Source organism: Phaethon lepturus, unplaced genomic scaffold (genome assembly GCF_000687285.1).
Source record: "Phaethon lepturus isolate BGI_N335 unplaced genomic scaffold, ASM68728v1 scaffold18817, whole genome shotgun sequence".
Taxonomy (NCBI): Eukaryota; Metazoa; Chordata; class Aves; order Phaethontiformes; family Phaethontidae; genus Phaethon; species Phaethon lepturus.
The window spans coordinates 47,413-69,898 of NW_010554261.1; the positions used below are offsets into that span (position 1 = coordinate 47,413).

A 22,486-nucleotide genomic window follows, 5' to 3' on the forward strand; every position below is an offset into this window, starting at 1 on the left:
GAACATGTGAAGGTCTTAAACATTCCTAAAAGGCTAATAACACATACAAAATTTATGCTGTTTTATTAGCTGTAGGAAATAACTAATGTGCTTCAAACAAATTCTGGTATGTGAGTAAAGTTTTGAGATACAACTTTAGTCCTTTCCTTCAGAATACTGTTATCCTTGGTATTTTACACTTGCCAGAAGCTGGAGAGTCTCTCTGATGATCCTTCATTGCCGAGGAGACTCCATCTAGGAACATTCATAATGCTTAGTCTGGAAAAGAAAAATTGCTTGGTGTGCTCCTTGCTGCTCTAAGTCAAATACATGCCGTTTGCAGTGTGATTGGGCTAACAGAGATATAACCACATAATTGTCTTAACCATGTAATTATTGCCAACCGTTGTAAGTATGTCCTGTGAAAAACACTTCCTCCGCTACTGCAGTGACTGAACTTGGCTTGCAGTCATTTTGTACCATCTAAGGTAACAGCCAACCTGCCTAGATTTCTTGGAATAGTGGGGGGTTTTTAGGTATCTGAAGTTATGGAGTCAGTCAATACCCATGATAGGGAAAAGCTTAGTCATAAAGCCGTGTTCACAGTTGAACAAATATATGTTCCAGATGTATGCAGGTATGGCTTGAATGCATTGGATGAGGCTCTTGCATATTTTTCCATATAAACATCTGTATATTTTATAGCATTGGAAGAATTAATCTTTTTGAATCACTGTGAGTTCCTTAATTAAGGAACTCCATAAATGAATTCCAGTTGCTAAACATATAAATATGCTGTTGTGATCAGCATCTTGCATTAGACTATGTAATGTGTCTTCTAAAAGATCTTTGTTTCTGATACCAATTTTACCTGGAACCTAAAATCTTAACCTGTATTTGGCCTCATCTTTGAGAATTGTCTGTGCTCAGGTTTCCAGGTGCAAAATACCCCACAAGTAAATATAAGATCTGCTTTCTTCATCATTGTAGTATTTCTAGAACACTTAGAGAATGCAAAATGCAAGCCTTCTTTTCCGCTGTTACAGTTGATCCTGGACTGGTGATTTCTGATGACACTAGCTTTGCTATTACTACTTGTCACTTCATATTGTCCACTGTCTTGGCATGATTTGTCCTCTCTGCACCTTTTCACCACCTAACCTATTATAATTTTAGTCATTTTTTTACATTTTTTTTCCCTTTTCTTTTCTCACTGCCCTATTGTTTTATTCCATCCATCTGGTAGAAGTATATAAAGATGTACACAGGCGGAGTGAGCTCATTGGCTGAGCAGATAGCCAATCAGCTTCAAAGGAAAGAGCAACCCAAAACCCTTCTAGACAAGAAGGAACTGGTAAGACAATGTACAAAAGATGATGTGTGTTTGTGATTAGATGTACTGTAGATCTGAAGTATTGTGAGTGTCCAGTTGTTACTACCACTGATGGAATCTGTCTTAGCTTTGTGAAAGACTTCATGTCCCTTTGTCCACCTGCCCTCACTCTTGTCCTCATTTTCCTTGCAAAATGTTTTAATCTAATCTCAGCATCCAAGAGTTGTACATAAACATTTGAGAAACTGCTTGTCGTATTTATGAAGATGTGTTTGATCCACTGGAGCTACTTCTGCTTTATTGTTTTTTGGAGGAGATACTGATTTTGATAATGTAGGTCTAAGAATTGCTGTTTGAGGGATTTCTAATGGTTTTGGCTTTCCACCGTATGACTCCTACAGTCATTTATTTCAAGGTCATCATTAATAGTACTGGTGTCCACTCTTCCATCCAGAGCTTGTTTTACTCCTGCCATATGTAGGCATGGCATCCTAGGACCTTCTTCCCTGGACAGTAAGGTTAGTTTTTGATGTCCTGGTTAAGCCTGTAAATTGTGTCCCAGAACTGCAGCATCCATGTGTGAAAGACTGTAGCATCCAGACTGTATCCACATAAATGAGAAGAAAATATGGCCATGCAGTCTTGGTGAGGCTGAACACACACAAATTTAGCCATGCCTATTTCTGTCTAGGGCTCGCTCAAAAAGGAGTTCCCCCAAAACCTGGGAGGCAGTGATGTCTGTTACTTCTGCCGAAAGCGAGTCTATGTGATGGAAAGGCTGAGTGCTGAAGGCAAGTTCTTCCACCGCAGTTGCTTCAAGTGTGAATACTGTGCGACGACTCTGCGCTTGTCATCTTACGCCTATGATATTGAAGATGGTAAGAGAAATTGCCTTTTTGTCAGAATTCTTTTAACTGTCCTGGAAGTCCATGCAGTGATTTCAGCTTGCTCTTTGCTTAAAAATTATGCAGTGAGTTAGGGAAGCGAGTAACTTCCATTTCAGAGACACCATCTCTCAAACTGTTGAAACTATATGGATTTCCTGTGGCTTGATCATGCTAACAGCAAAATAACTGAGCTGTTAGGAATTAATTTAACATAATAACAGCTGCTAGAATGCAAAGAAATAAATAGTAGTTGGGGGCTTTAAAAGGATTTTGGGGCTGAGTTTGAAGGCTAGGCCTTTTATTCTTATTTCGGTACTGTCAAGTAAGGAAACTCCTTAGTGTTTAATATCACTTAAGAGAAATAACACGTCGGAGGCAAATGAAGCCAGCTTTTTCTTGAAGACATGACAACTGTCAGGCTCTGTATGTTTATTTTAGATGTACTAAAATGGGAACTTTATAATCAGGGGCTGTGATAATAGCTTATTACAAACTAAGTTCTGTTTACGTAGTGAAAAATGGAGCATCGAAGTTGAGTATAAATATAAGTAGAGAGAGAAAATGTTGAAGTAGTTACTGAAGATTCAGTAATGACTTTTCTGTATCTGATAGTCTGAGGAAGGAATATGATTACAAAACTTGCTGATGACTCAGTTAACAGAATCTAACATGCTAAGAATTAAGTGAAGCTTCAGATACATCTTACAAGTCCGAGAAATGAGACAATATGGCAGCAGATGAAACTTGATTTATCAACAGTGTGCATATTGAAAGTAATGATTTGACATCACACATCACTTGTGGAAAGTAATCTCATCCTAAGAGTAGCAATGTGTTGCATTCTTTGCTTGAGCAGTGATTGACAGAAATTTCATGTTTTCTGAAGACAAAATATGAGAAAACATCTCAGACAAGCCTTTATTTATATGAACAGGTATGCCTTTATTTTCTTCCACAACTGCCATTTATCTTTACTCCTACCTCAATAGGAAAGTATGTGCAAAATGATTTGAAACTAGTGAGAGATTAGGTGGAAAGGATTCTGGTCCAGACAGGGCAGTGTAGAAACCAAAATAACGGGAAAGAAGTGTTAGTTCCACAGTTTTCCCCATTCGTTGACACAAAGATGAAGTAAAAATTATAAATGGATATGCCACAGGATGACACTCTGGAATATTCTACTGAAGATTGAAATGTTATAAAATTGATAGGCACCTACTGCGTGTAGCTAGGAAGAGTCTTTTTGCATATACTGGGTAGAATAATGGCCATGGAAGCACCATCTAGGCTTAAGGGGCAAAAAGAACGAAAATTATTATCAATGATGCATTATGTAATGACTTTAAGTAATGGACTTGCTTGGTCGCCAAGAGTTGAGGCGCTTGGAATCATCAAACCCGTCTCTGAGTAAGGAATAGAAACCCCATTATTAACTTGGAAGGTCAGCAGACTTGGCATGCAAGTTTAAAGGGGCCAATGACAATTTTGAAATCAATATCTAAAAGGAAAAGCTTCGTCAGTAATCAAAGTTGGGGAAAAATCATTTTTTTGAGCACTGCTGTTATTTTGGGCATTGACAAGTAACTGAATATTCTGATTATATGATTAGCAATAACAAACTGAGCTGCTCTGTCAGCTGTATGGGCTGAAACAGTTTTTGCCACCAGATTTAGTGATTCCCTCTACCAGCAAGCTTATGTATGCATTCATGACCAGATAGTCCTCAATGAAGCAAACACAAAGCTCGGAGTTTCAGCACGCTTATAGTATTGATTCTGAAATGGTATCACATGCCTAACAGTTGTGTGTGTGTATGAAGCAGATATAGCCAAACAGAAATACGTGGTATCCCATCTAATATAATAATTGTGAAAATTTAGCTTATATTTCATTCTGAGTTTTCTTTGAGAAGGAAAAATCATGAAGCCATACATGTATTGTTTCTATTCATCTAGCTGTTTGCACTGATGAGCATTCTGCAGTGTTCTACAGTCAGTGTCTGGTTTTAGGCTTCGAAGTCTGAGAATTTTTATGTTAAAGAGCTTTTCTGTTGTTACTGTCTTCAGACAATTTGAAAGAGCAGTTTTTGGAAAGAATGAATAGTCAGAAACGTTTATTTAAGCAGAGACTTCTCAAAAGATAGGGTTTGTCACTTTTCCATACAAAGCACTGTGCAAACACCAGCTCAGAAAAACGAGAGGAAGGGGTAAAGGTCAGAATATAGGTTTGAAATGCATTAGCAAAGTTGTAGGAATGGGATAGCAGTAGAGGATGCTATGGGCTGCATATACGAAGCCGGATACACTGACAACAGTACACCAGAAGACATTATGTGCCATCCATTTGCTGCTATTATTATTATTTGTATTATGGTATTACTAGTGCTGCTTTGACTTCCTGACAGTGTTCAGATACCAGTGAAAAACCCATGTAGACTTCAGGGGTGTTACTAAACCAGTAATATCACAAAAGGTCTTAATTGTGAAAACGAATCATTGGTTGATTGTCCTTTCCACAAGTAGCCACTGTGTATTTTTAGAGATGGTTCTTTGGGAGTTAACACTGTCCTCTCCCACTCTCCTCTGCTGGTTGTATTCATTCTTGCTTTTTCCAAAAGTGCTTCTGCCAGCTTTTCATGTGATGATTTCTTTGTTCCTCACACACTGCCGCATTGTTAGCATGTGATACCACACAAGCCTCACAGCTTTGCTTTGGTGTTTGATAGGATTTTAAGCTAAATGGCTGTCAGGCACCCAATGGAAAGGAGGCTTGTTAGGAGGGGGAGAAAGGAGGGCTGGAGTTAAAACTTCAGATAGTGTTTTCCTCCGTGTATAGTGAATAAACTAGATGGAGCAATGGGAACGGCAGCAGAAAATAAATTGCAGTGAGGTGGACATATATATTGTGCTAAACTGCTGTGTTCTGATTGCTGACCATCATTCGTGTTTTATCTGCAGGTAAATTCTACTGTAAACCTCACTACTGTTACCGACTCTCTGGTTATGCTCAAAGGAAGAGGCCAGCAGTGGGTCCTCTGTCAGGAAAGGTAACTCATTACTTTCATCTAACATGTCATGTTAATAGGTTCTGATTCTTAACAATGAAAAAGTAAATGTGCTGGGTTTTTTTCAGAAAGTAGAAAAATTCAGAGTGCATCGAGTTGCTTTTTTATGTCATGACATCTTGCAGTTCTAGAAATTTTATTTAAAAGCAGTTCCTTTAATTACCACTTCTCTTTTTTCATGGTTCTCACTATAAAATAATGTGCTGTCCCATTCAGAACAGGATTTTTATTTGTTTTCTTGTCAGCTGAAATACTTATTCAGTCTATGCAGAGACAAAATGATTTATGTTACCAGTTTTGGTTTTGTCGCTCCATGGTTTTTCTTAAGATGAAACAAATTATTTGCATTTCCTTTTGAAATGTGAAGTTCTGCCCCACTTGCATAGGCTGTGAAGAAGACCTGCCTTCATTTCTGAATGTTTTCTGTTTGTTATGGGAACCTGTGTGGAAGGAATGGATATCCCTTTTCCTATACTATCGTAATGGAAGCATTTCTGCTTTAAATATAGGCTCAAGACCCACTGTGTAATACAGAAAAGTCTCCCAGCTTTTGTCAGTACAATCCCAGGCACTAAATTTGTCTCCTCAACCCCCCTTTTCAGTATTTTTGCATACTCTGTCTGAGCAAACTATACAGTAGTGTCTTAACAAGTTCTCTTAAGCTTGCATGCTACAAACTGTCCTTCCCCCTTAAATTATATTTTCCTTTGTTTTAGTGGTGGTGCTTGTCTTTCTGCCTGTTTCTCAGGTTTTATTAGTACAAGCTGAAGCTGTGCTCCTTCTTTTTGGAAGGATAAGGGAAACATCCCAATACTTGTGCCATACTTCCTGCCAAAAATAAAGACTAAAAATGGTACTTGTTTTATTTCCCAGATGAGCATACTTCAGGGATCTTACTGCTTTGACTTTCTTGGAAACCCAGCTTGTTTTTTCAGAGCTTTAATAAAGCTATAAATTGAGAAGGAACATACTTAGTTTAGAACTTGCCTTATGTGATGATTAGGGGGTATCTTAGCTGCAAGAGGGATGTTTTCCTAGTTCAATGTGTTCAGTACATGTAGCCTCACATGAAAAAAAAGAGTGTTGCTGAGGCATTTTCAATTTTAATATGAATTTCATTTTCCTACATTCTTACAGGACACCAAAGGACCTCTGCAGGACTCCATGGCAAGTGATGGAAGTGGACGGGCAAATACCATCTCCGCCTCGGCAGAGAGGGCCCCAGGTAGCTCCGCTTCCTTCTTTAGCAGGGTGGTGCAGTACTCTCTCGGCCTCTTTGACAGAGTTAGGGTGGCAAGCCAGCGCCTGCAAAGCACAGTTTCCTCGATTGGGCACCAGGTAGCCCAGAACCCTTTGGACTCCTTTTTCATGTGTCAGCTGATGGCTTTTGGGGTTCCCTTTCTCTATGTCCAGTCAGAAGTTCTTGTGCAGATCCTAGGGGAATTCTGTGGGCAGCCTGCTGACCAGTAAGAATTAATGTGACCCAACTTTATGAGCTGTATAATTTGTGTGATTTTGGGGTGCTGTGTGAATTTTGTGCATTATGTGAAAGTCTCAATATATATTATTTTGCACTGTGGCTTTGGGGCCTAGATGTTCTCAGTCCTTTCAAGGACGTTATCTGAAAGAATTCCAGGAAAACACAGATGCTCAGCTGAAGGACTCCTCTGAGTGGGCCCAGATAAAGATCCCTGGTCTGTAATACATGCAGCTCAGTGTTAGTGAAGTTAATTTAAAAGTTCTTCTGACGCACTGGAATAACTCTCAAACTGGATTTCTGTGTTTGCCTGAATTCTGGGTGTGGTTTCTTGTTCTCCCAAGCTTCTCTTCATTAATCTGGTACTTGAATGGGAAAGATCCCATTATCTCTGGATTGTGTCTCCTTTGGAATTCCGGGTGTCTCTGACAGTTAATGGGATCGAATTCCGTAAACCCCTTGAATTTCCTGGTGCTGGCAGGTCATGGTGCTCTTCCCTCACTGCCAGAATCTGTGCTGCTCCTAGCCATGGCCTTGGGGATGAGGTGGTGTGTGTCTGTCTTACTGTGAAGTAGTTTTGCCTTTTAACTTGAAATTCGAATGCCTTCTAACATGGGAGAAGTGTCTGTGCTACAAATGCTCGTTTGCCCACCCCCTAAGTGCTCATGTAGTGATGTCAAAGGAGAAGATTTGATTCCTAGTGTTTGTTCCAGAACACTATGGATAAACTAAATCAGATGCCTTGAGAGAGAGAACATACTTAGAGCAACACTTTGAGAAAAGAATGTTTTCTCAGTGCTAGCTGAGAAAAGGCCTTAACAACAGGCAGGCAAATAAAGATCATGCTTTTCTTTGACTTTATGTATTATTTTTACAAGTGTTTCTAAGATTGCAACTGAATGCAATCCAACAGAAATTTATTCTTAGTGTGTGCAGTTGATTCTTGAAGTGTAGTCACTTTCATGTTTTCCTCTTTTGTTTGCGTGGAATTTCCATATGGCAAAATGGAGGAAAGGGAAAATGGAAGAATGATATTTGCAAAATGCTGTGGACAGATGGGGTAACTATGGCATTTTTTGTGTAACTGGATAAACTTAAAATTGCTTTCTCTAAAAGTGAAGATACTGTATTTTTTTAGCTGGAGTATATCCTTTAAGATGAATGGAAAAAATATTTCTTGGAGCATAAGGCATCTGATGTGAGAATAATGTAGTTTACAGAGTGAAGCTGTCGATGATGAGAAGTGGAAGAAGGAGAGTTTAGCTATATATCTCAATTAGTTTATCAAAGCAATTGCTGACAGAAAGTCTCCTTCCTCTGATTTAGTCCTTCCAACTGACCAAATTTAATTTTATCTTTTATAAATGAGCATTCAGTAAAGTGGTCACTAAGTAGAGCAAGCAATAGGCCATGATTTGCTATAAACGTCTATAAAGATGTTTCCATCTCTCTTTATGTAGTGGTGGCACAATCCTGTAGCAGAACTGTAGTATTTCCAGAGGCATAAAACAGAACAGACACCATTTTATCAAATGGCAGAACTTGAAATCTAGGGCTCCTTTTGTTTGCTTTCTGCTTTTCGAAAGCAGTGTGTAACTGTATCATTGTTCTTAAAGCTTTTGGACCTTATAAAGCTTTGCCACTTGCAGTGCCCAAAGTACATTAGAACATAGCTTAGTTGGGTCAGGCTAAGTCATCTTTAACGCAGCGTGTTGTGGTGCATTCTTGTGTGTGCATGACAGAAGTACATTTAATGGTAGAAGAGTGAACAGTGCCTCTGCCGTTCTCCCCCTTTCTGCTAGAAAAATGCCGTTAGTGGCTGAAACTTTGTTTTCTTTGTGAAGTAGGTTCTAAGGAGACCTTTAGACTACTGGCTTAACAATGGTTACGAAGCAGGAGGAGGCTAAATGCAATGTACCTTAAAAGCAAGCTACAGTGTCATTCAAGGCAGGTCAGTTCTTTGTTGGCGTACAGTCATGTCCTGTAGGTAACTACCTCTAGTTCATGTTCTTGCTGGATACATAGGTCAGGAAACCTGTCATATATTTGTGGTTGCGTATGGTCTGAGAAAAAAAAACCAAAAAACCCCCACCCCCTTTTGAATTACCAAGCTTGATAATACAGTAGAAGAATAGAATATTATTCCTAAATAATCAAAAGGAGTCTGTAAGACTACATCTCAGTATAACTCCTGACTTTGAACTATCTGTATATATACTTTCTTGCAATTTATTAAATTGTTTAAGAGACTATAGACATTCTGCTTTCACTGTAGAGTAGACAAATACCTCAAGAAAAAAACCTGTCTGAAATGGAGATAGAGGCAGAGCTCTGTTTCCAAGGCTCCATTTCACCCATCTGGTAGACTCATCTCATACAGGTCATACATCTCAAAATGTTTGACCTCCATTAAGGCAAGTGCACCAACTGGAATTTGACAATAGCAATTTCAGACCCTGAGGTCTGAGGCAGTCCTCCATAGTGCGGTAGATCTTGATGTGGAGTCTAAGTTGCCTCTAAAATGATTAAGTAAAAAAAAAAAAAAAAAAAAGTGTAAAATGCACAGGTTTGATATTTGATGGAGATGTAAAGATAGGTTAGAAGGCAAAAGGAAGGTGTACAGCAGAAACATCAGTTAAAGAATGTATAAGAGAAAAAACCTGCTGTTCTTAAATGGTATACCTCTAAGTTAAATTCAGCCCTGAGTCAGCAAAGCACTTGTTCAGTGCAAGGCCTGCTTTTTAGTTGCCATGGAATCCCAAATGGATGTAAATTGCATGGGTTCTCCCCCTACACTCACTGCCTCTTTTACTATGCCACCAAATCTGGCCTCTTCTTTTTTAGCCAGCTTAATACTTGAAAAATACTCAATCACAAAATAACACTCAGAAGGTTTGATCAGCTGAGGTAAGATTGGTCACAACAAGCACTTGGGATGTGTTATTAACCTGGTTGGCTTCTATTAACTTTGCTACAGATGTCAGTCCCTCACTGGGTGGCCACGCTCTTAGCTGGCATTTAATGTATTTTGTCTGTCCCTTGTATTGTAATGATGACAGTTGCAGGGCACAATGTGTGATAAGCAAGTTGAGGGCGTTTTTTAGCAGTCAACTAGAATCACCCTTCTTGTGAAGGTTTTGCCTGGTTTGCCAGAGAGCCTGCATAGCATCTTAGGTGGTGATTACAAGGGATGTTCCCAGGGAGATATAGTCGAACTGGATCCTGCAATATAGATCAACCCTTCAGTTTGGGAAGTGGCAACAAGCTTTTGAGTGATGGATGCCATTCTCTCTGGGGAAGGGAAGTTGGGGAAAGCTGTTACTATGCTTTTGGTCCAGTAGATTCTGTAACCTTTCTCTGTACCCTGTCTGCCTGTTTTTCTCTATCTTCTGCGTTTGCCTTTGTGCCAAAATTGCTGCTATTGCCAAGAGAAAAAAAACCTTTGCTTTTCAACTGTCTCTCCCTTTGATAATCTGTAACTGCTGTGTCTTGAATTTTTTTGAATATTATTTACAATACTTTATATGGTTTTAATGTGCTTTTAATGCAAATGCTATTTTTCTGTTTGTTCTAAAGGTCTGTAAGAACATATTTCTGAACTTTCAGCTCTTTATTGACAGATGGACTTGGAACAGTCTTCACCCCGATCAGCTTTATGACAATGCTCCCTGGGGTGACTTCAGCCAGTGGTGTTTTGTTGTAAGATGTTGCCCATTTCAGGCTTGTGTTCTTACAGCAATACATTTCTGTCCCTATCGGCAATAGGGAGTTCGTAAAGGAAAGACCTGCTAGGGAAACTCAAAGCGTACAGCAGTAAAAAGCAAGTCATGAGATCTTTGCGGTAGTTATTTGACCTGTGAAAGATTTAAGAAGCCAAATATAAGCCATACTATGCAAAACTGAAAAATGCAAATTTTCAGGGACATTAGGTCTCCTGCTTTAAAATCACAAAAAAAAAAAATAGTCTATGTGATATAGGCATGCAATATGAAAAGTTAAAAATCCCTCTATGGGTGTGCCTTAAGTGTTTTCAGGGTGCAATGTTCTGAGCAAAGGCCTTCACAGTAGACTTAAACAAGTAATCTGTTGTATATAGCAAGCAAAGCTGGACTTTATATGAGGAAGTTCTTTTGCTGACTTAGAGAGCTAGAGAAGGGTGGCTGCTTCCTCTAAGGATGCCCTTTAAAGTAAATTATCTGACCCACATTTTCAAAAGGATCTTAACTCTCTGTACAATTTTAACAAATCTTTATGAATGCATCCAATATTATTTGCACACAATTCTACTTCTGTGTCTAACAAAGTGTGAATACATTTTACATATATTTATGTATAAAAATAAGCATCTTGTTCATAAATATTGCCTTTTTATGGTCCTGTATACATTGAACATGCCTTACTTGGGAAAATGATTTAGCTCAAAGCAATACTGTTTGCTTGTGCAAACAAACACATCTTCATGAAATTCTCCACTTGGTCACTTCTTTTATTATTCACATATGGTTTTTGTTCTTGTATTAATTCGGTCTTTTAAACATTAAATTACAGAAGATAGCAGCAAACTAATTCTGTGACATTGTGTTCTGTTTGTGGTGCCTTCATTTTAAACCACTTGAACTGTGCATTTACAAATACATCCACCCCCCCACCCCTCCCCCACCCCCCCGTAGTATATCCACGTTTCAGGGTACACCACCAAATTGTGAGGAAATAATAATTCCTGTACTACTGTGCCTTGAATGTTGTCTGTTCTGTTTGGAGGAGCCGTGGTGGTGTGTTTTGCAGGACATGACACATGATACTGAACCCTTTTATGGGGTTTCATACAGCTCCAAAGAGTTATGATGCAAGATTTATTTCCCTCTGCTGGAACATTTAAAATATAAACTTAAGAACCAGACCCTGTGATATTGGAAGCTGAGGCGAGTGTGTGGATTGCCCGATTAGGACCAAGGTTCAGTGCCCAGTGAATCATCGCTTAATAGCGAGCCAGGAATCTCTGTTAGGTTAAGAGCTTGACTGTTCCCAGTCCATCGTGTTCCTTGTCAGTGTTCTTATCAGGATTTGGGTGGCTTTGGCATAAAGGAAAGGACAATGCTAAAGGATCTGCAATTTGAAGCCCAGAAAATTTGGAAAGGCAGAGGCATGATGGAAAGGTTATTTGTTCCGAAGAGGGGAGATGCAGCTGACCTGATAGACTTTCACTGAGAAGTCCTGAAAAAGCTTTTGAGGGCTGAGGAAGAATATACAAAATAGTGATGTGCTGAGTTTGTGCTCATGGCTGGATCCTGCTAAGAACACTATTTCTTGGGAGTAACTGGGCTCCCAATTCTACTTCTCTCTCTAGCTTTCAGACCTGTAGACTTGTGCCACTGGAATATTTGTTTATTGTTTGTATGTGTATATTCTGAAGGGTGATATGAATTTTTCTGGGCACTTTAAGAGCTTCATTGAATGTTTTTGTGTCGTAGAAAAATAGTATCAAGTTTGTGTGAAGGAGTTAGATTTTTTTTAAATTGCAGAATTAAAATGTCTGGGTTTTTTTGAAGAGTGGAATCTGAGAAATGACCATTTTGAGATTTCCCTCAGAGAAAAGGAGGGAGTGTGCATAAAATAAGCTTGCTGACAGATAATGTTCAAGTGAGACGATTAGTGCTCAGAAAGGCTTCATGTCTCCATTGTATAGCTTCTTTGAAGATTTTGATTTATGCAGTTGTTTTTAACCTGTTTTTGTTTTGGGTGTGTGTCTCTTTGAATTATGTAACACATGGTTTTCCTATTGCTGTGAAATCAAAACATTATTTGTTCAACTGTGTGAAATGTTCAAGGGAATAAATTCCAAACAAACTCCAGGTTTCTGAGTTTTTCTTTGTCATCCCCCTTCTCCCTCCACTGGTTCCAGGTGAGGGATGCTGCAGTAGATACAGAGTTGGGGGAGAGTGGAATGAATAGATCTGGCAAGCTGAAAAGTAAAAGACATTTTGGGGAGCTCCATGCCACATGCCACCTGTCACTGCAAAGTAATACTTTTTGGGCTTCTGTGTCGTGTTTATTTTAAATTTTGCTGTTGTGGTTTGGTTGGAGTGCAGGGCGTATGCTGCACAGACAGCATGACATATTGCTATAGAAAACCTGCTAAGGCCCCCCCATATTAAATATTCTACTGCTCTGGCAAAGCTGGCTTTGGATAGATTCACTGTCAGTGTTGTGGCTTCACTGATTTTGGTCTATTTGGGAGGCGGTTTTGTGTGCCTTGCTGCAGGCCAGAGGTCTTTGTTGCACTCTGTAAGCAAGGCAGTGATACCTGTGTGTGAGGGGAAAGGAGGAACATGGGCAAGTGCAAGTCAGCGACTGGGAACAGAGTGGTTACCGTTGCACATGGTGTGGCAGGTAAGCGTCTTGGGAGGATTCGCTTCCTCTTGCTGGTTTAGCAGCATCTGTGATGATGAGATGTTTCGATGCGATGGAAAGGCAGAAAATGAGTAAATACGGAGCCTGGTAGCCAAATCCTGTGTCTCATGTTCTGGCTGGTTGTCTTCTCTCAGGAGAATGGCACATGAGGAGATGACCTCCCTTCCTCAAGACCATTAAGAGACTATTCTGTGATGTTCTCACCATGACAAATAGATGGAGCTGGATCATAGTTTTGAGCTGCATTTTCCTGTTCCCAAAGATAGATTGGATTAATCTACATTAGGGATTCATTCTGTGTCTTGTCTTTGCTTCCTACTGCACCATTGGCAACTGAAAACTTGTAATAGCAGATGAGTTTGAGAGTCTAATTGTGAACAATATGTCTCCTCTTTTGTGTTTGTTTGGCCAGAGTATTTATGTTTAAATGGTAGCTCACAGAACTGCAAGTGTAAACCAATTGTGTTACACATAAGAGTTTCTTCTTTGGAGGAAAGTAATCACTTTATGCCTTTGAAATTGCCTTTTATTTTTCTTTACTGTGACCAGTAGTCTACAGTGGGCCTTCAGTTCTGAGAAGTAGCCATCAGCGTTCAGTGTAAAACTGCATGTGCTGGTGCCTGAACTAGAAATGTCATTTTGATGCACCACTAGAGCAGCCTCTACTGTTCTGTATCAGGAAAGTTCACTTTGCAGCTACATATATGCTCTTCAGAAATCAATTTTTTGCTTCATGAATTAAAAATAAAAAAAAAAAAAAGGAAAAAGAAAAGGACAAAGGGAGGTGCATTTCCTTAGCTCATCCCCATCAGAGGTGAAATCAGTCTGTACCTTGCTGTACCAGTATAGGAGACATTGTTTTCAGCTACAATTTGGAGAAACTAGGTATTTGTGTGATGAGAGCACTCTCAGTCACTCTCACCTCATTCCCTTTGAAGTCTATGTAGTGTTTCTGTGCCTGTGGTTCTCTTCTGGTTTCATGGCTTCTGGTGTTCTCTTACTAATGCCTACGGAAGAATTGAGCTCTCTATCCTGCCCACTGGATGGGAGAAGGGTGCTGCTGGGGAACTCCTTCCATGGCCCTGACACTCAAAAGTTGCTTTTTGTTAAAAGCATTCCAGTTTTGTTTGTGAAACTGAACCTTTTTCAAGCATTCTTCCCTTCACTGCCACCCTTCCTCCTCACTCCTGTTCCAAACTAAGATACCTGCCTTAAAATGATTTACTCTAGAGGAAACTTTATTCTGTAAGTAAAGCCCCAAGCAACACACTACGTCAAATATTGTTCTTTTTAACCTTTGTTCTGCAAGTGAAATGACCTGAAAATGAAGAAAAGTGGATGATTTGGGACAGGCTATGTTCTTGCTGAGTGTATGTGCTGCTTTGCTGGTAGTGATTTAAAGAGAACACACTGATTTTTCTGAATATGTTATCCTGTGATCTTGAATTATACAGTCCTTCTGTTGCATCTGACACTTCTGAGGGTCTCTAACATTATTTAGGACTTGGAAAATAGATTAAATATTGTCTTCATCTTATAGAAAAGGAGATATCATGTACTTTTTTGCAGTTAACATCCTCAAAAAGAAATTATTCACAGAAAATCCTATGTGGCTGCTAACTAATGTCTAACTATTTATCTCAGAACTGAAATTGAAGGACTGAAATTCACTATATAAATAGTAATATATTAAAGACAATTTTTAGAAAAAAGGTATCATAATTACATGTGTAAATCACTTTAAAGCTTGGCGGTACTGAGCCATTCACAAATGCACAAAAGTCAGGGAAATGTGGATGTTTTGTTTCCTCAAAAAACAGACGACTTCCACTGAAGATGGACTGAATTACCTTTTGCAGGGCTTTGGAAACTTCATTCTAAGATTTGAGTTTTTTGAGGTACTAAGATGTTTTCCACCATTCATCAGATATATTTTGGTAGCAGTTTTTCCAAGAGGCGTGTTGACATAGAGCATCTTTGCAACACGCACTGCTAGGGTAGTGTAGAAAGCCTGCTGTCTGCAAGTTGTTTTACTTTTTAGACATGTTAGACTTCTTTATCTGGTATGGTAGAAAGCAGAGTAACTGGTTCATACAGATCTTTTCCTCTGATGTTCTGTAACGGTGAAGAGAAACAGTAAGGTACTTTTTAAATACTAAAATGAATTAATAAATGTCTGTTCACCTCTACACCAATTAAAACAAGCCAGTGATAGCTTTACCACCTGCTTGTGATCAGCAGCAAAATATATTAAGGTATGTAGTTGGTAATATATCTTAAAATACAAGAAGAAACAGGGGAGAAAACCAAACTTAAGAAAAAAAACAACCCTCAAATAGAAATAATCTGAAAGGAAGGAATAGATACACCAGAGTCAACATTGAACCTATTCTCCTGCTTCTGTGAAATTTATGGAGGAAGGTGGAGGAGTGGTTCCTGAGCTGATCCTGGTGACGTAGAGCTTTCCAAACAGAACTGGGCAGATGCTCTTTAAGGATGAGATGGCACTTCTATGCTCTGTTTAGTTGCTTACATCTTCTCTCAAAAATGTATGTTTAGTCTGACATTTCTTGTGTTTGCTGTCATCCCAGAAGGCTGTGTTTACTTTTTTAGGAAAATTTCATAACTGTCCCTTCTGCTGTTACAGAAGTTTATCTGATGGCTTGTGGGTAGAAGTGTTTAAAAATAGGACTTTTTTACCCAAGAGATGTTTCAGATACTTTCAGGCTTGGGTAACTCGGTGATTTAAAACATCAGAACTGATGCGTAAGTTATCTTTAATCAGTAATGTGCCTTTTGTAAGCTTTCTTTTTGGTGTTGGGGCAGATTTTGAATACACCTAGCTATATACCTGTAGACAAGAATTTTCTTTGTTTCAGAAGAATTCTCACTAAGGTGTGAAGCTCTGGATTGCTTGGAATATTCAGTTGCTTTACAAGTTATACAAGAGCATGTGGGATAAATGTAGATAATAGTAAAGTATGCAACAGAATGAGCGAGCAGATGTTGATGCTTTGTGGAGTATATGGAGCTTTTACTTAGAGCAAATATCCCCTGCTGTATCTTCCTGTAACTGCCAGTCTCATATTTCAGCCTGTTCCATTTGCAGCACTTCATAATCTTGACACAAATTATAGAAATTAAGTAAGGACATGGTTAATATCTAAATATATTCTGCGATCCAGTAATTACGGAACTCTGTAGTACATTGCAACAGAAGAGATAGTGGTTATTAGCTCAGTAGTTGAAAGAAGATACCCATTTGGTTTGAATCTGATCACGATTTGAACAGGAAACTGAAAACACTTGATATTCCACACTTTTTTATTATGTATGATAGAATTTCTAGTTCCTGATTGGTTGTTCTTTAATGATCGAACAATCATCCAGTATCCAAGGTGGAACTGGAAGTACCAGTTTCTACAAAAAGTAGGCAATATTTGTATTGATAGATTCAGCTGCTACTTTGAGGTGAAAATGTCCTTGGTTCAGCTTTGTGTTACTTGCACAGTGGGAATCACCTGTCTGACCCCTCCCAGTGAAATGAGATGTTCTGGAGGGCTGCTATGTACGAGTGGCAAGAAATAGATGCCACAACGAATAAACTATACAAAGTCTTATGTAATAGAGAAGATAGCAGAGGCTTTCTTTCTAACAACATAAAAGGGGTTACTGTTTGGATTGTAACTGGACAATCACTCTTAAATATTAATTTCCAAGTTACTTAACACAAAGAGAGTACTTCACTTTAAAAATGGCAAAACCTCATGAGCCAAGGTCATGGTGATTTTAAAATACAGTGTGGCCTTTCTCTTCTCTCCTTTTTCGCCCTGCAAGTCCCTGCATGTGCGTTGTCCCAGGTGGTTCTTTGAGGTAACATGCCTTTAATAGTTTCCAGGACAAATTTTACGCCTGCAAAGTAATGTTATCTTTAGCCAGATTATCCTTTAGTGCTCTTCAGCCTTCCCACACTCAGCTTCTTTCAAGAAATGGAAATGAGGCCAGGAAACATATGACAGAGCTGATCAAAATACTGGAGAGAGCTCAGACACCTTAAGGTGATAACCAACAAAATGGAAAATGATAGGTAATATGTTACTGTTACGATATTCCTGAATAATAAATACATGAATAATTAACAAACTTAATATAAATTAATGTAGAGATTTTATATCTCTAGCACTGGAAACCCATTTGGGCAGCAGTATAAGTGAAATCTGTACAAATGTTAAGATTTTCTGCCAGAAAAGATTCAATAAAGAGAATCAAGCTTAGCAGTGTTCCCTGGGGCTTGGATTAGGTGACCTAATACCACCTTTCCCCTGTTTCTTTTCTCCACCTACCAGCTACAGCACTGGATTCTTTCCATGAGTCAAAAATAGCTATATACCTGGATTATTGTATACCTCTGCTGTATACAATATACATTTCTGTATTGTTAAACCGTATACTGAACTTTTACTTTCTTTATCTAATACTGCTACTTCACACACCCGCATATGAAAGACACTATCTTTCTCAAACATAATAGTATATGTTGCAGATGAATTTTTATTTGTTTTCCAGACATAAGTATAAATTACAGATGACCTCAAAATAGAACTGGTTAGTTATATTCACTTCTGGTTGCTTCCACTAAAAACAAAGAAAGGTCAGATCAATCAAATTGACAGCTGTTTGTAGGCCTTGCCCTACTGATGTTGTAGGAAGCAAAGTTTTGTCAGTGTCTGTTGTGACAATTCTTAACCAAAATGGGGGTGGTGGGGGGGTGGTGAGGGAAAACATTGCAACACCTGTAAGATAAACATATAAGTTACTAATTTCACTCAGTAGTCAGTCCATTTCACTTTCATAATTATGACGGGAAAGGGCTTACACATTTACTGGCAGTATCTGAGACATGAAGAACTTAATTCTAGCTGGAGGTTGTGGAATGTGTGGAGGAGGACTTACATCTTCATATGTTTGCATCTGAGGTATCTGTTTCAGTATCCCTTGAATATTTTAGCTGTCAGTTATTCCCATACACATTATAGTGATCTGAGGGGGCCTTGGGGGCCTCTGTGCCCCTCTGCTTAGGGAACCAGTAGATTATCAACAGGAGTCTCACTGATTTTTATTTCATATGCTGTGTGCTGTTGAATCAAGTAATGCTATAAAACTTCTTGGTCAGCTCTGGAAGTAGTGTTGGTTCTTTAATAATTCTCTGCTGGGTACTTCTGCATCAGAGGATATTTAGATAAAACACCTTTCTGTCTGTACAGTTTAATCTTACCGTATCTCTGTTTAGGTCCCCTATTTGCTAGGAAGAATTACTAGACTGACAGTTTGAAGACTGAGCCTTGACATGGTAGTAGAGGTCTCGAGCATGTTGGTTGCTCAGTGGGAAAACCCTTTTTCTTCTGGTAGGCTAGAAAGAGCTACTGTTCTGCTCTGTGACTGTTCCTTAATTCCCTAGATTTTAAATGTCAGATTAAGGACAGTTGTATTGATCGAGTCCAACCTGCATAAGACAGTTTGCATATATACAATTTCCATGTCAAACTCCAAGAGCTTTGACTCAGTAGAGCATTATCTTCTACAAAGCCTAGTTAGTTACTATTTATTGTTATGATTGATATGTATGCATTACAGAAGAATTTCAGTAGGGCCCTCTTCAGGTTTGAGCTCATTTTGAATCCTGTGCGTGGACACCCTGGATATCTTGCTTATGAATAGACTTTGTTTTTCTTGTCATACTGTCCTCTCTGAATTCAGGGCTTTCCTATTTAGCAGAATGTGTTATGGATCAAACTGTAAATGCAGACATCAGGAAATTCAAGATTTGATGTCGTCTTAATACAGTGGAGTAATTCAGGCTCCCTGAGAGCTTGGGAATACCTTAGGATAGTAAGGGAGAAAGTTGAGGCATTATATCGAAAGAACATTCACATTTCTATTAAGTATTTCCATTCAAATAAATGCATTCCCATTTCTATTTGAGAAGGTGTTATATTACCCCTTTTGGCTCTGAGGATGTGCTTATCAGAATTCAGGGGATCCTACCAGGATGTGTGCAGTTCTGCAGTATGTGATGCGAGGCTGTATGAACAAGCAATGACAAGAACTCACCAGATCTGCGGGGCTCTTTCCAGTGGTTTCCCGGAGACATTTCTTAAAAGAGAATATAAATTTTGAAAGGTAGATGAATCTAGATTGAAACCTTAAACATCTTTCCAGCCCTTAAAAAATCCATTCCATTAGCATGCTTCTGCAGGTCAGTTTAGACTTGCCATCTATGTGTTTTATATGTCTCTCACTGTGCAGTACAAAAACTGTTGACAGTGGCTAGATACTAATTTTGGAGAGGATTAAGGAAAGGATTTCTGGCTACATCTTTCAGAAGAATTCAGTTGCACTTATTTACATGGAAGGTTTTAATTGACTTACTGTTTCAATATGTGCAGCACCCGACAATGGACCTCAGTACTAAGATTTCTTTTTTTGTACATGCTGTGCTGAGCATAGCGAGCATCTCATATGAGGTGCCATTGCTCAGCCTGCTCATGTAAAGCATGTAATCATTAAGCTTAAAATCTGACCTATTTTAGTCCCTTTCTTACTTCAAAGTGTTTTGTCTTGACTTAAAATGAAGTTGAGAGTGAAGGGGTTATAGTTTGAGTTGGGCATTCTGGATCCTGTTTCTGGCACTGCCACTAATCTGTTGTGAGACTGTCTTGCTGGTATTTAATCGCTGTGTCTGGACTTGCGCAATGCCTCTAAAGTACTTACCGATTTCCAGAACAGGTTTGTTTTAATATGCTAATACTTGTAAAACATTCTGAGGCCTTTGGATGAGAAGTGGAGTTGGAATACAATACAAAAAGGCAGTTAATGGAATTGAAGTGGGTGAGGGTGAAACTTCAGGGGAAAAACTGAAACTCAATCTGACATGAACACAGACGAAAAATGAGCTTGAAAATGCTGCTGCATCTTGTTTTCCGCCTTCTTTATACCTCAGCGATAATGTTTGCTGAACTGCAAGCACACTTTAGAAACTTTACCCCAAAAGATACTTCCTAGAAATCAATGGCAACGGAATCTGAAGACTTGCAGTATTTCTGACTCAGAGCTCACTGCATCACTTTTAAACTCCCAACAGAAAAGTTCCTGTTTTCCATTTTTGTACTTTGTCATATCCAATATGCTGCTGTTTCTATAGGAGTTGTTTTATGTGATGTAGTTGTGTTCTCAAACAATTGGGTGGAGGTAGAAGTAATTGAAGAATTTGGAAAAGATGAGTGAAAACAAACAGGTACAGCGTTTCACATTATCTGAAAAGCACAAGATTTGAGAAATCAGTATGAAGATTTTCCTGAGAAATGTATTAATTCTTCCTCCTTTTTCATGTGTTTCACAGTAGACTCCTTTATTTGAATTTCTGTAACTCCCCAAGGCCACAGCTGAGTCTCTGCAAAATACTGGACCCACACTTGACAAGAGACGACTTGCAATCTTAACAGATTTGACTAAGAAAAAGAAGTTTTGGGTACTGCATGGTTAATGAAAAATATGTTTAGTAAAATAGGCAGGTAGTTTCCCTTTGGGAAGAATTCGTTGTTCTCATATTCCCAGTTTTCTCCTGCATCTTCAGCAAGTGTTATCTCAGGGCATAACCTTGGCAAGACTGGTGGATAAAAAGCTGGACATGACTCGACAATGCGCGCTCGCAGCCCAGAAGGCCAACTGTATCCCGAGCTGGATCAAAAGCAGATGGAGGAAGGTGATTCTGCCCCTCTGCTCTGCTCTGCTGAGACCCCACCTGGAGTCCTGCGTCCAGCTCTGGAGCCCTTAGCACAGGAAAGACATGGACCTGTTGGAGTGGGTCCAGAGGAGGGCCACAAAAATGATCAGAGGGATGGAGCACCTCTACTGTGAGGACAGGCTGAGAGAAGAGAAGGTTCCGAGGAGACCTTATTGTAGCCTTCCAGTACCTAAAGGGGGCTTATAAGATGGGGACAGACTTTTTAGCAGGGCCTGTTGCAATAGGAAGGAGTAAAGGTTTTAAACTAAAAGAGCGTGGCTTTAGACTAGATGTAAGGAAGAAATTTTTCATAATGAGGGTGGTGAAACCCTGGCACTGGTTGCCCAGAGAGGTGGCAGATTCCCCATCCCTGGCAACATTCCAGGTCAGTTTGGACGGGGCTCTGAGCAACCTGATCTAGTGGAAGATGTCCCTGCTCGTTGCAGGGGCGTAGGACTAGCTGACCTTTAAAGGTCCCTTCCAACCCAAACTATTCTGTGATTCTGTAATTTCAACTAGCACATGAGAATGATGTGTAGATTTTACAGAACAAGGTGATACTGGGGGAAAATTGAGATGGAGTCCTTTCTCAAGAGGAGCTTCTCAAGCCTTCCAGTAATTGCCAAAGTTACCAGAATAGGACACATTCATGCAGGCAAGGAGAGCTTCAGTGTAGGAATGTTATCTCTGATCTTATCTTTACAGGAGGCAGGCCTGAGATAAACAGGCCTGTCAAGACTGACATAAATAAAGGGCTCTGGCAGCTTTCATGCAACAGCTAAGCAGCCTGTCCTATTAAGAAAAACAGTTCCCTTCAGATGATCTACGAAATGCTCATGGCCCACTGAATCTTCCAAAGTAAAGAATCAGATTTTAAAATGTGTCCTATTTTGGATGTTGTTTGTGGATTTTTAACTGATTATTTGATTGCATGAGAAGCTGCTCTTGGCTTTCAGGTAGCTTCCCTCTCTGGCTAGTAACATAGCTTTTTTTTCTGGCAAATCCAACCTCATCAGCCCCTTTTCTCTTAGTTGTGACTAGAGAAAGTTGCAGACTTCGAGCTCTGTAGGCCCAGATGCACTGACAAGGTAGAATGTCAGCTAATGGCTAGTCAATGTACTCTGCAGCTATCTCCCACCAGCAAGTTACAAAACAGTCTGGGGAATGCTACGTAATGATTTGAGGGAAGCACCTTTCCCCTCCAGAGGAACATTAGAGAATAAGCTTTGCCATCTACAGGAACTGCATTGGAATAGACCTTGCCCATGCATATAACCTATAATGAGGGTAGGAAAGCTTCAAATTTCCTTGTCCCTATTTATAGTTTCTTACTGTAGCTTCAAATGAATTGTTGTGTGCTTTATAACATAATGTCAGCAAATTATTCATCATCTTGTCATGTTAACGGTACCTGTATCTCACACTTACTTTCATCCCTTAAGTAGGTTTGTGAACTGTAATGCTTTTCCCTCTGATAATTAATGGCTTCATGGTGCAGAAAGTTGGTTATAGTAGCACTTCTCCTGTTTCATGTTTGGTAACAACTTTGACA

At 39.3% G+C, this 22,486-nt stretch overlaps 1 protein-coding gene across 1 annotated transcript in view; it reads left to right on the plus strand.

Annotated features, from left to right (window-relative positions):
- Positions 1-22,486, plus strand: part of LOC104624437 (protein-methionine sulfoxide oxidase MICAL3-like) — a 107,182-nt gene that overhangs the window by 34,459 nt on the left and 50,237 nt on the right. The window contains 3 exon segments of the mRNA XM_010291802.1: positions 2,004-2,190; positions 5,157-5,245; positions 6,401-6,488. Of these exon segments, the coding sequence (XP_010290104.1) occupies positions 2,004-2,190; positions 5,157-5,245; positions 6,401-6,488 (364 nt within the window).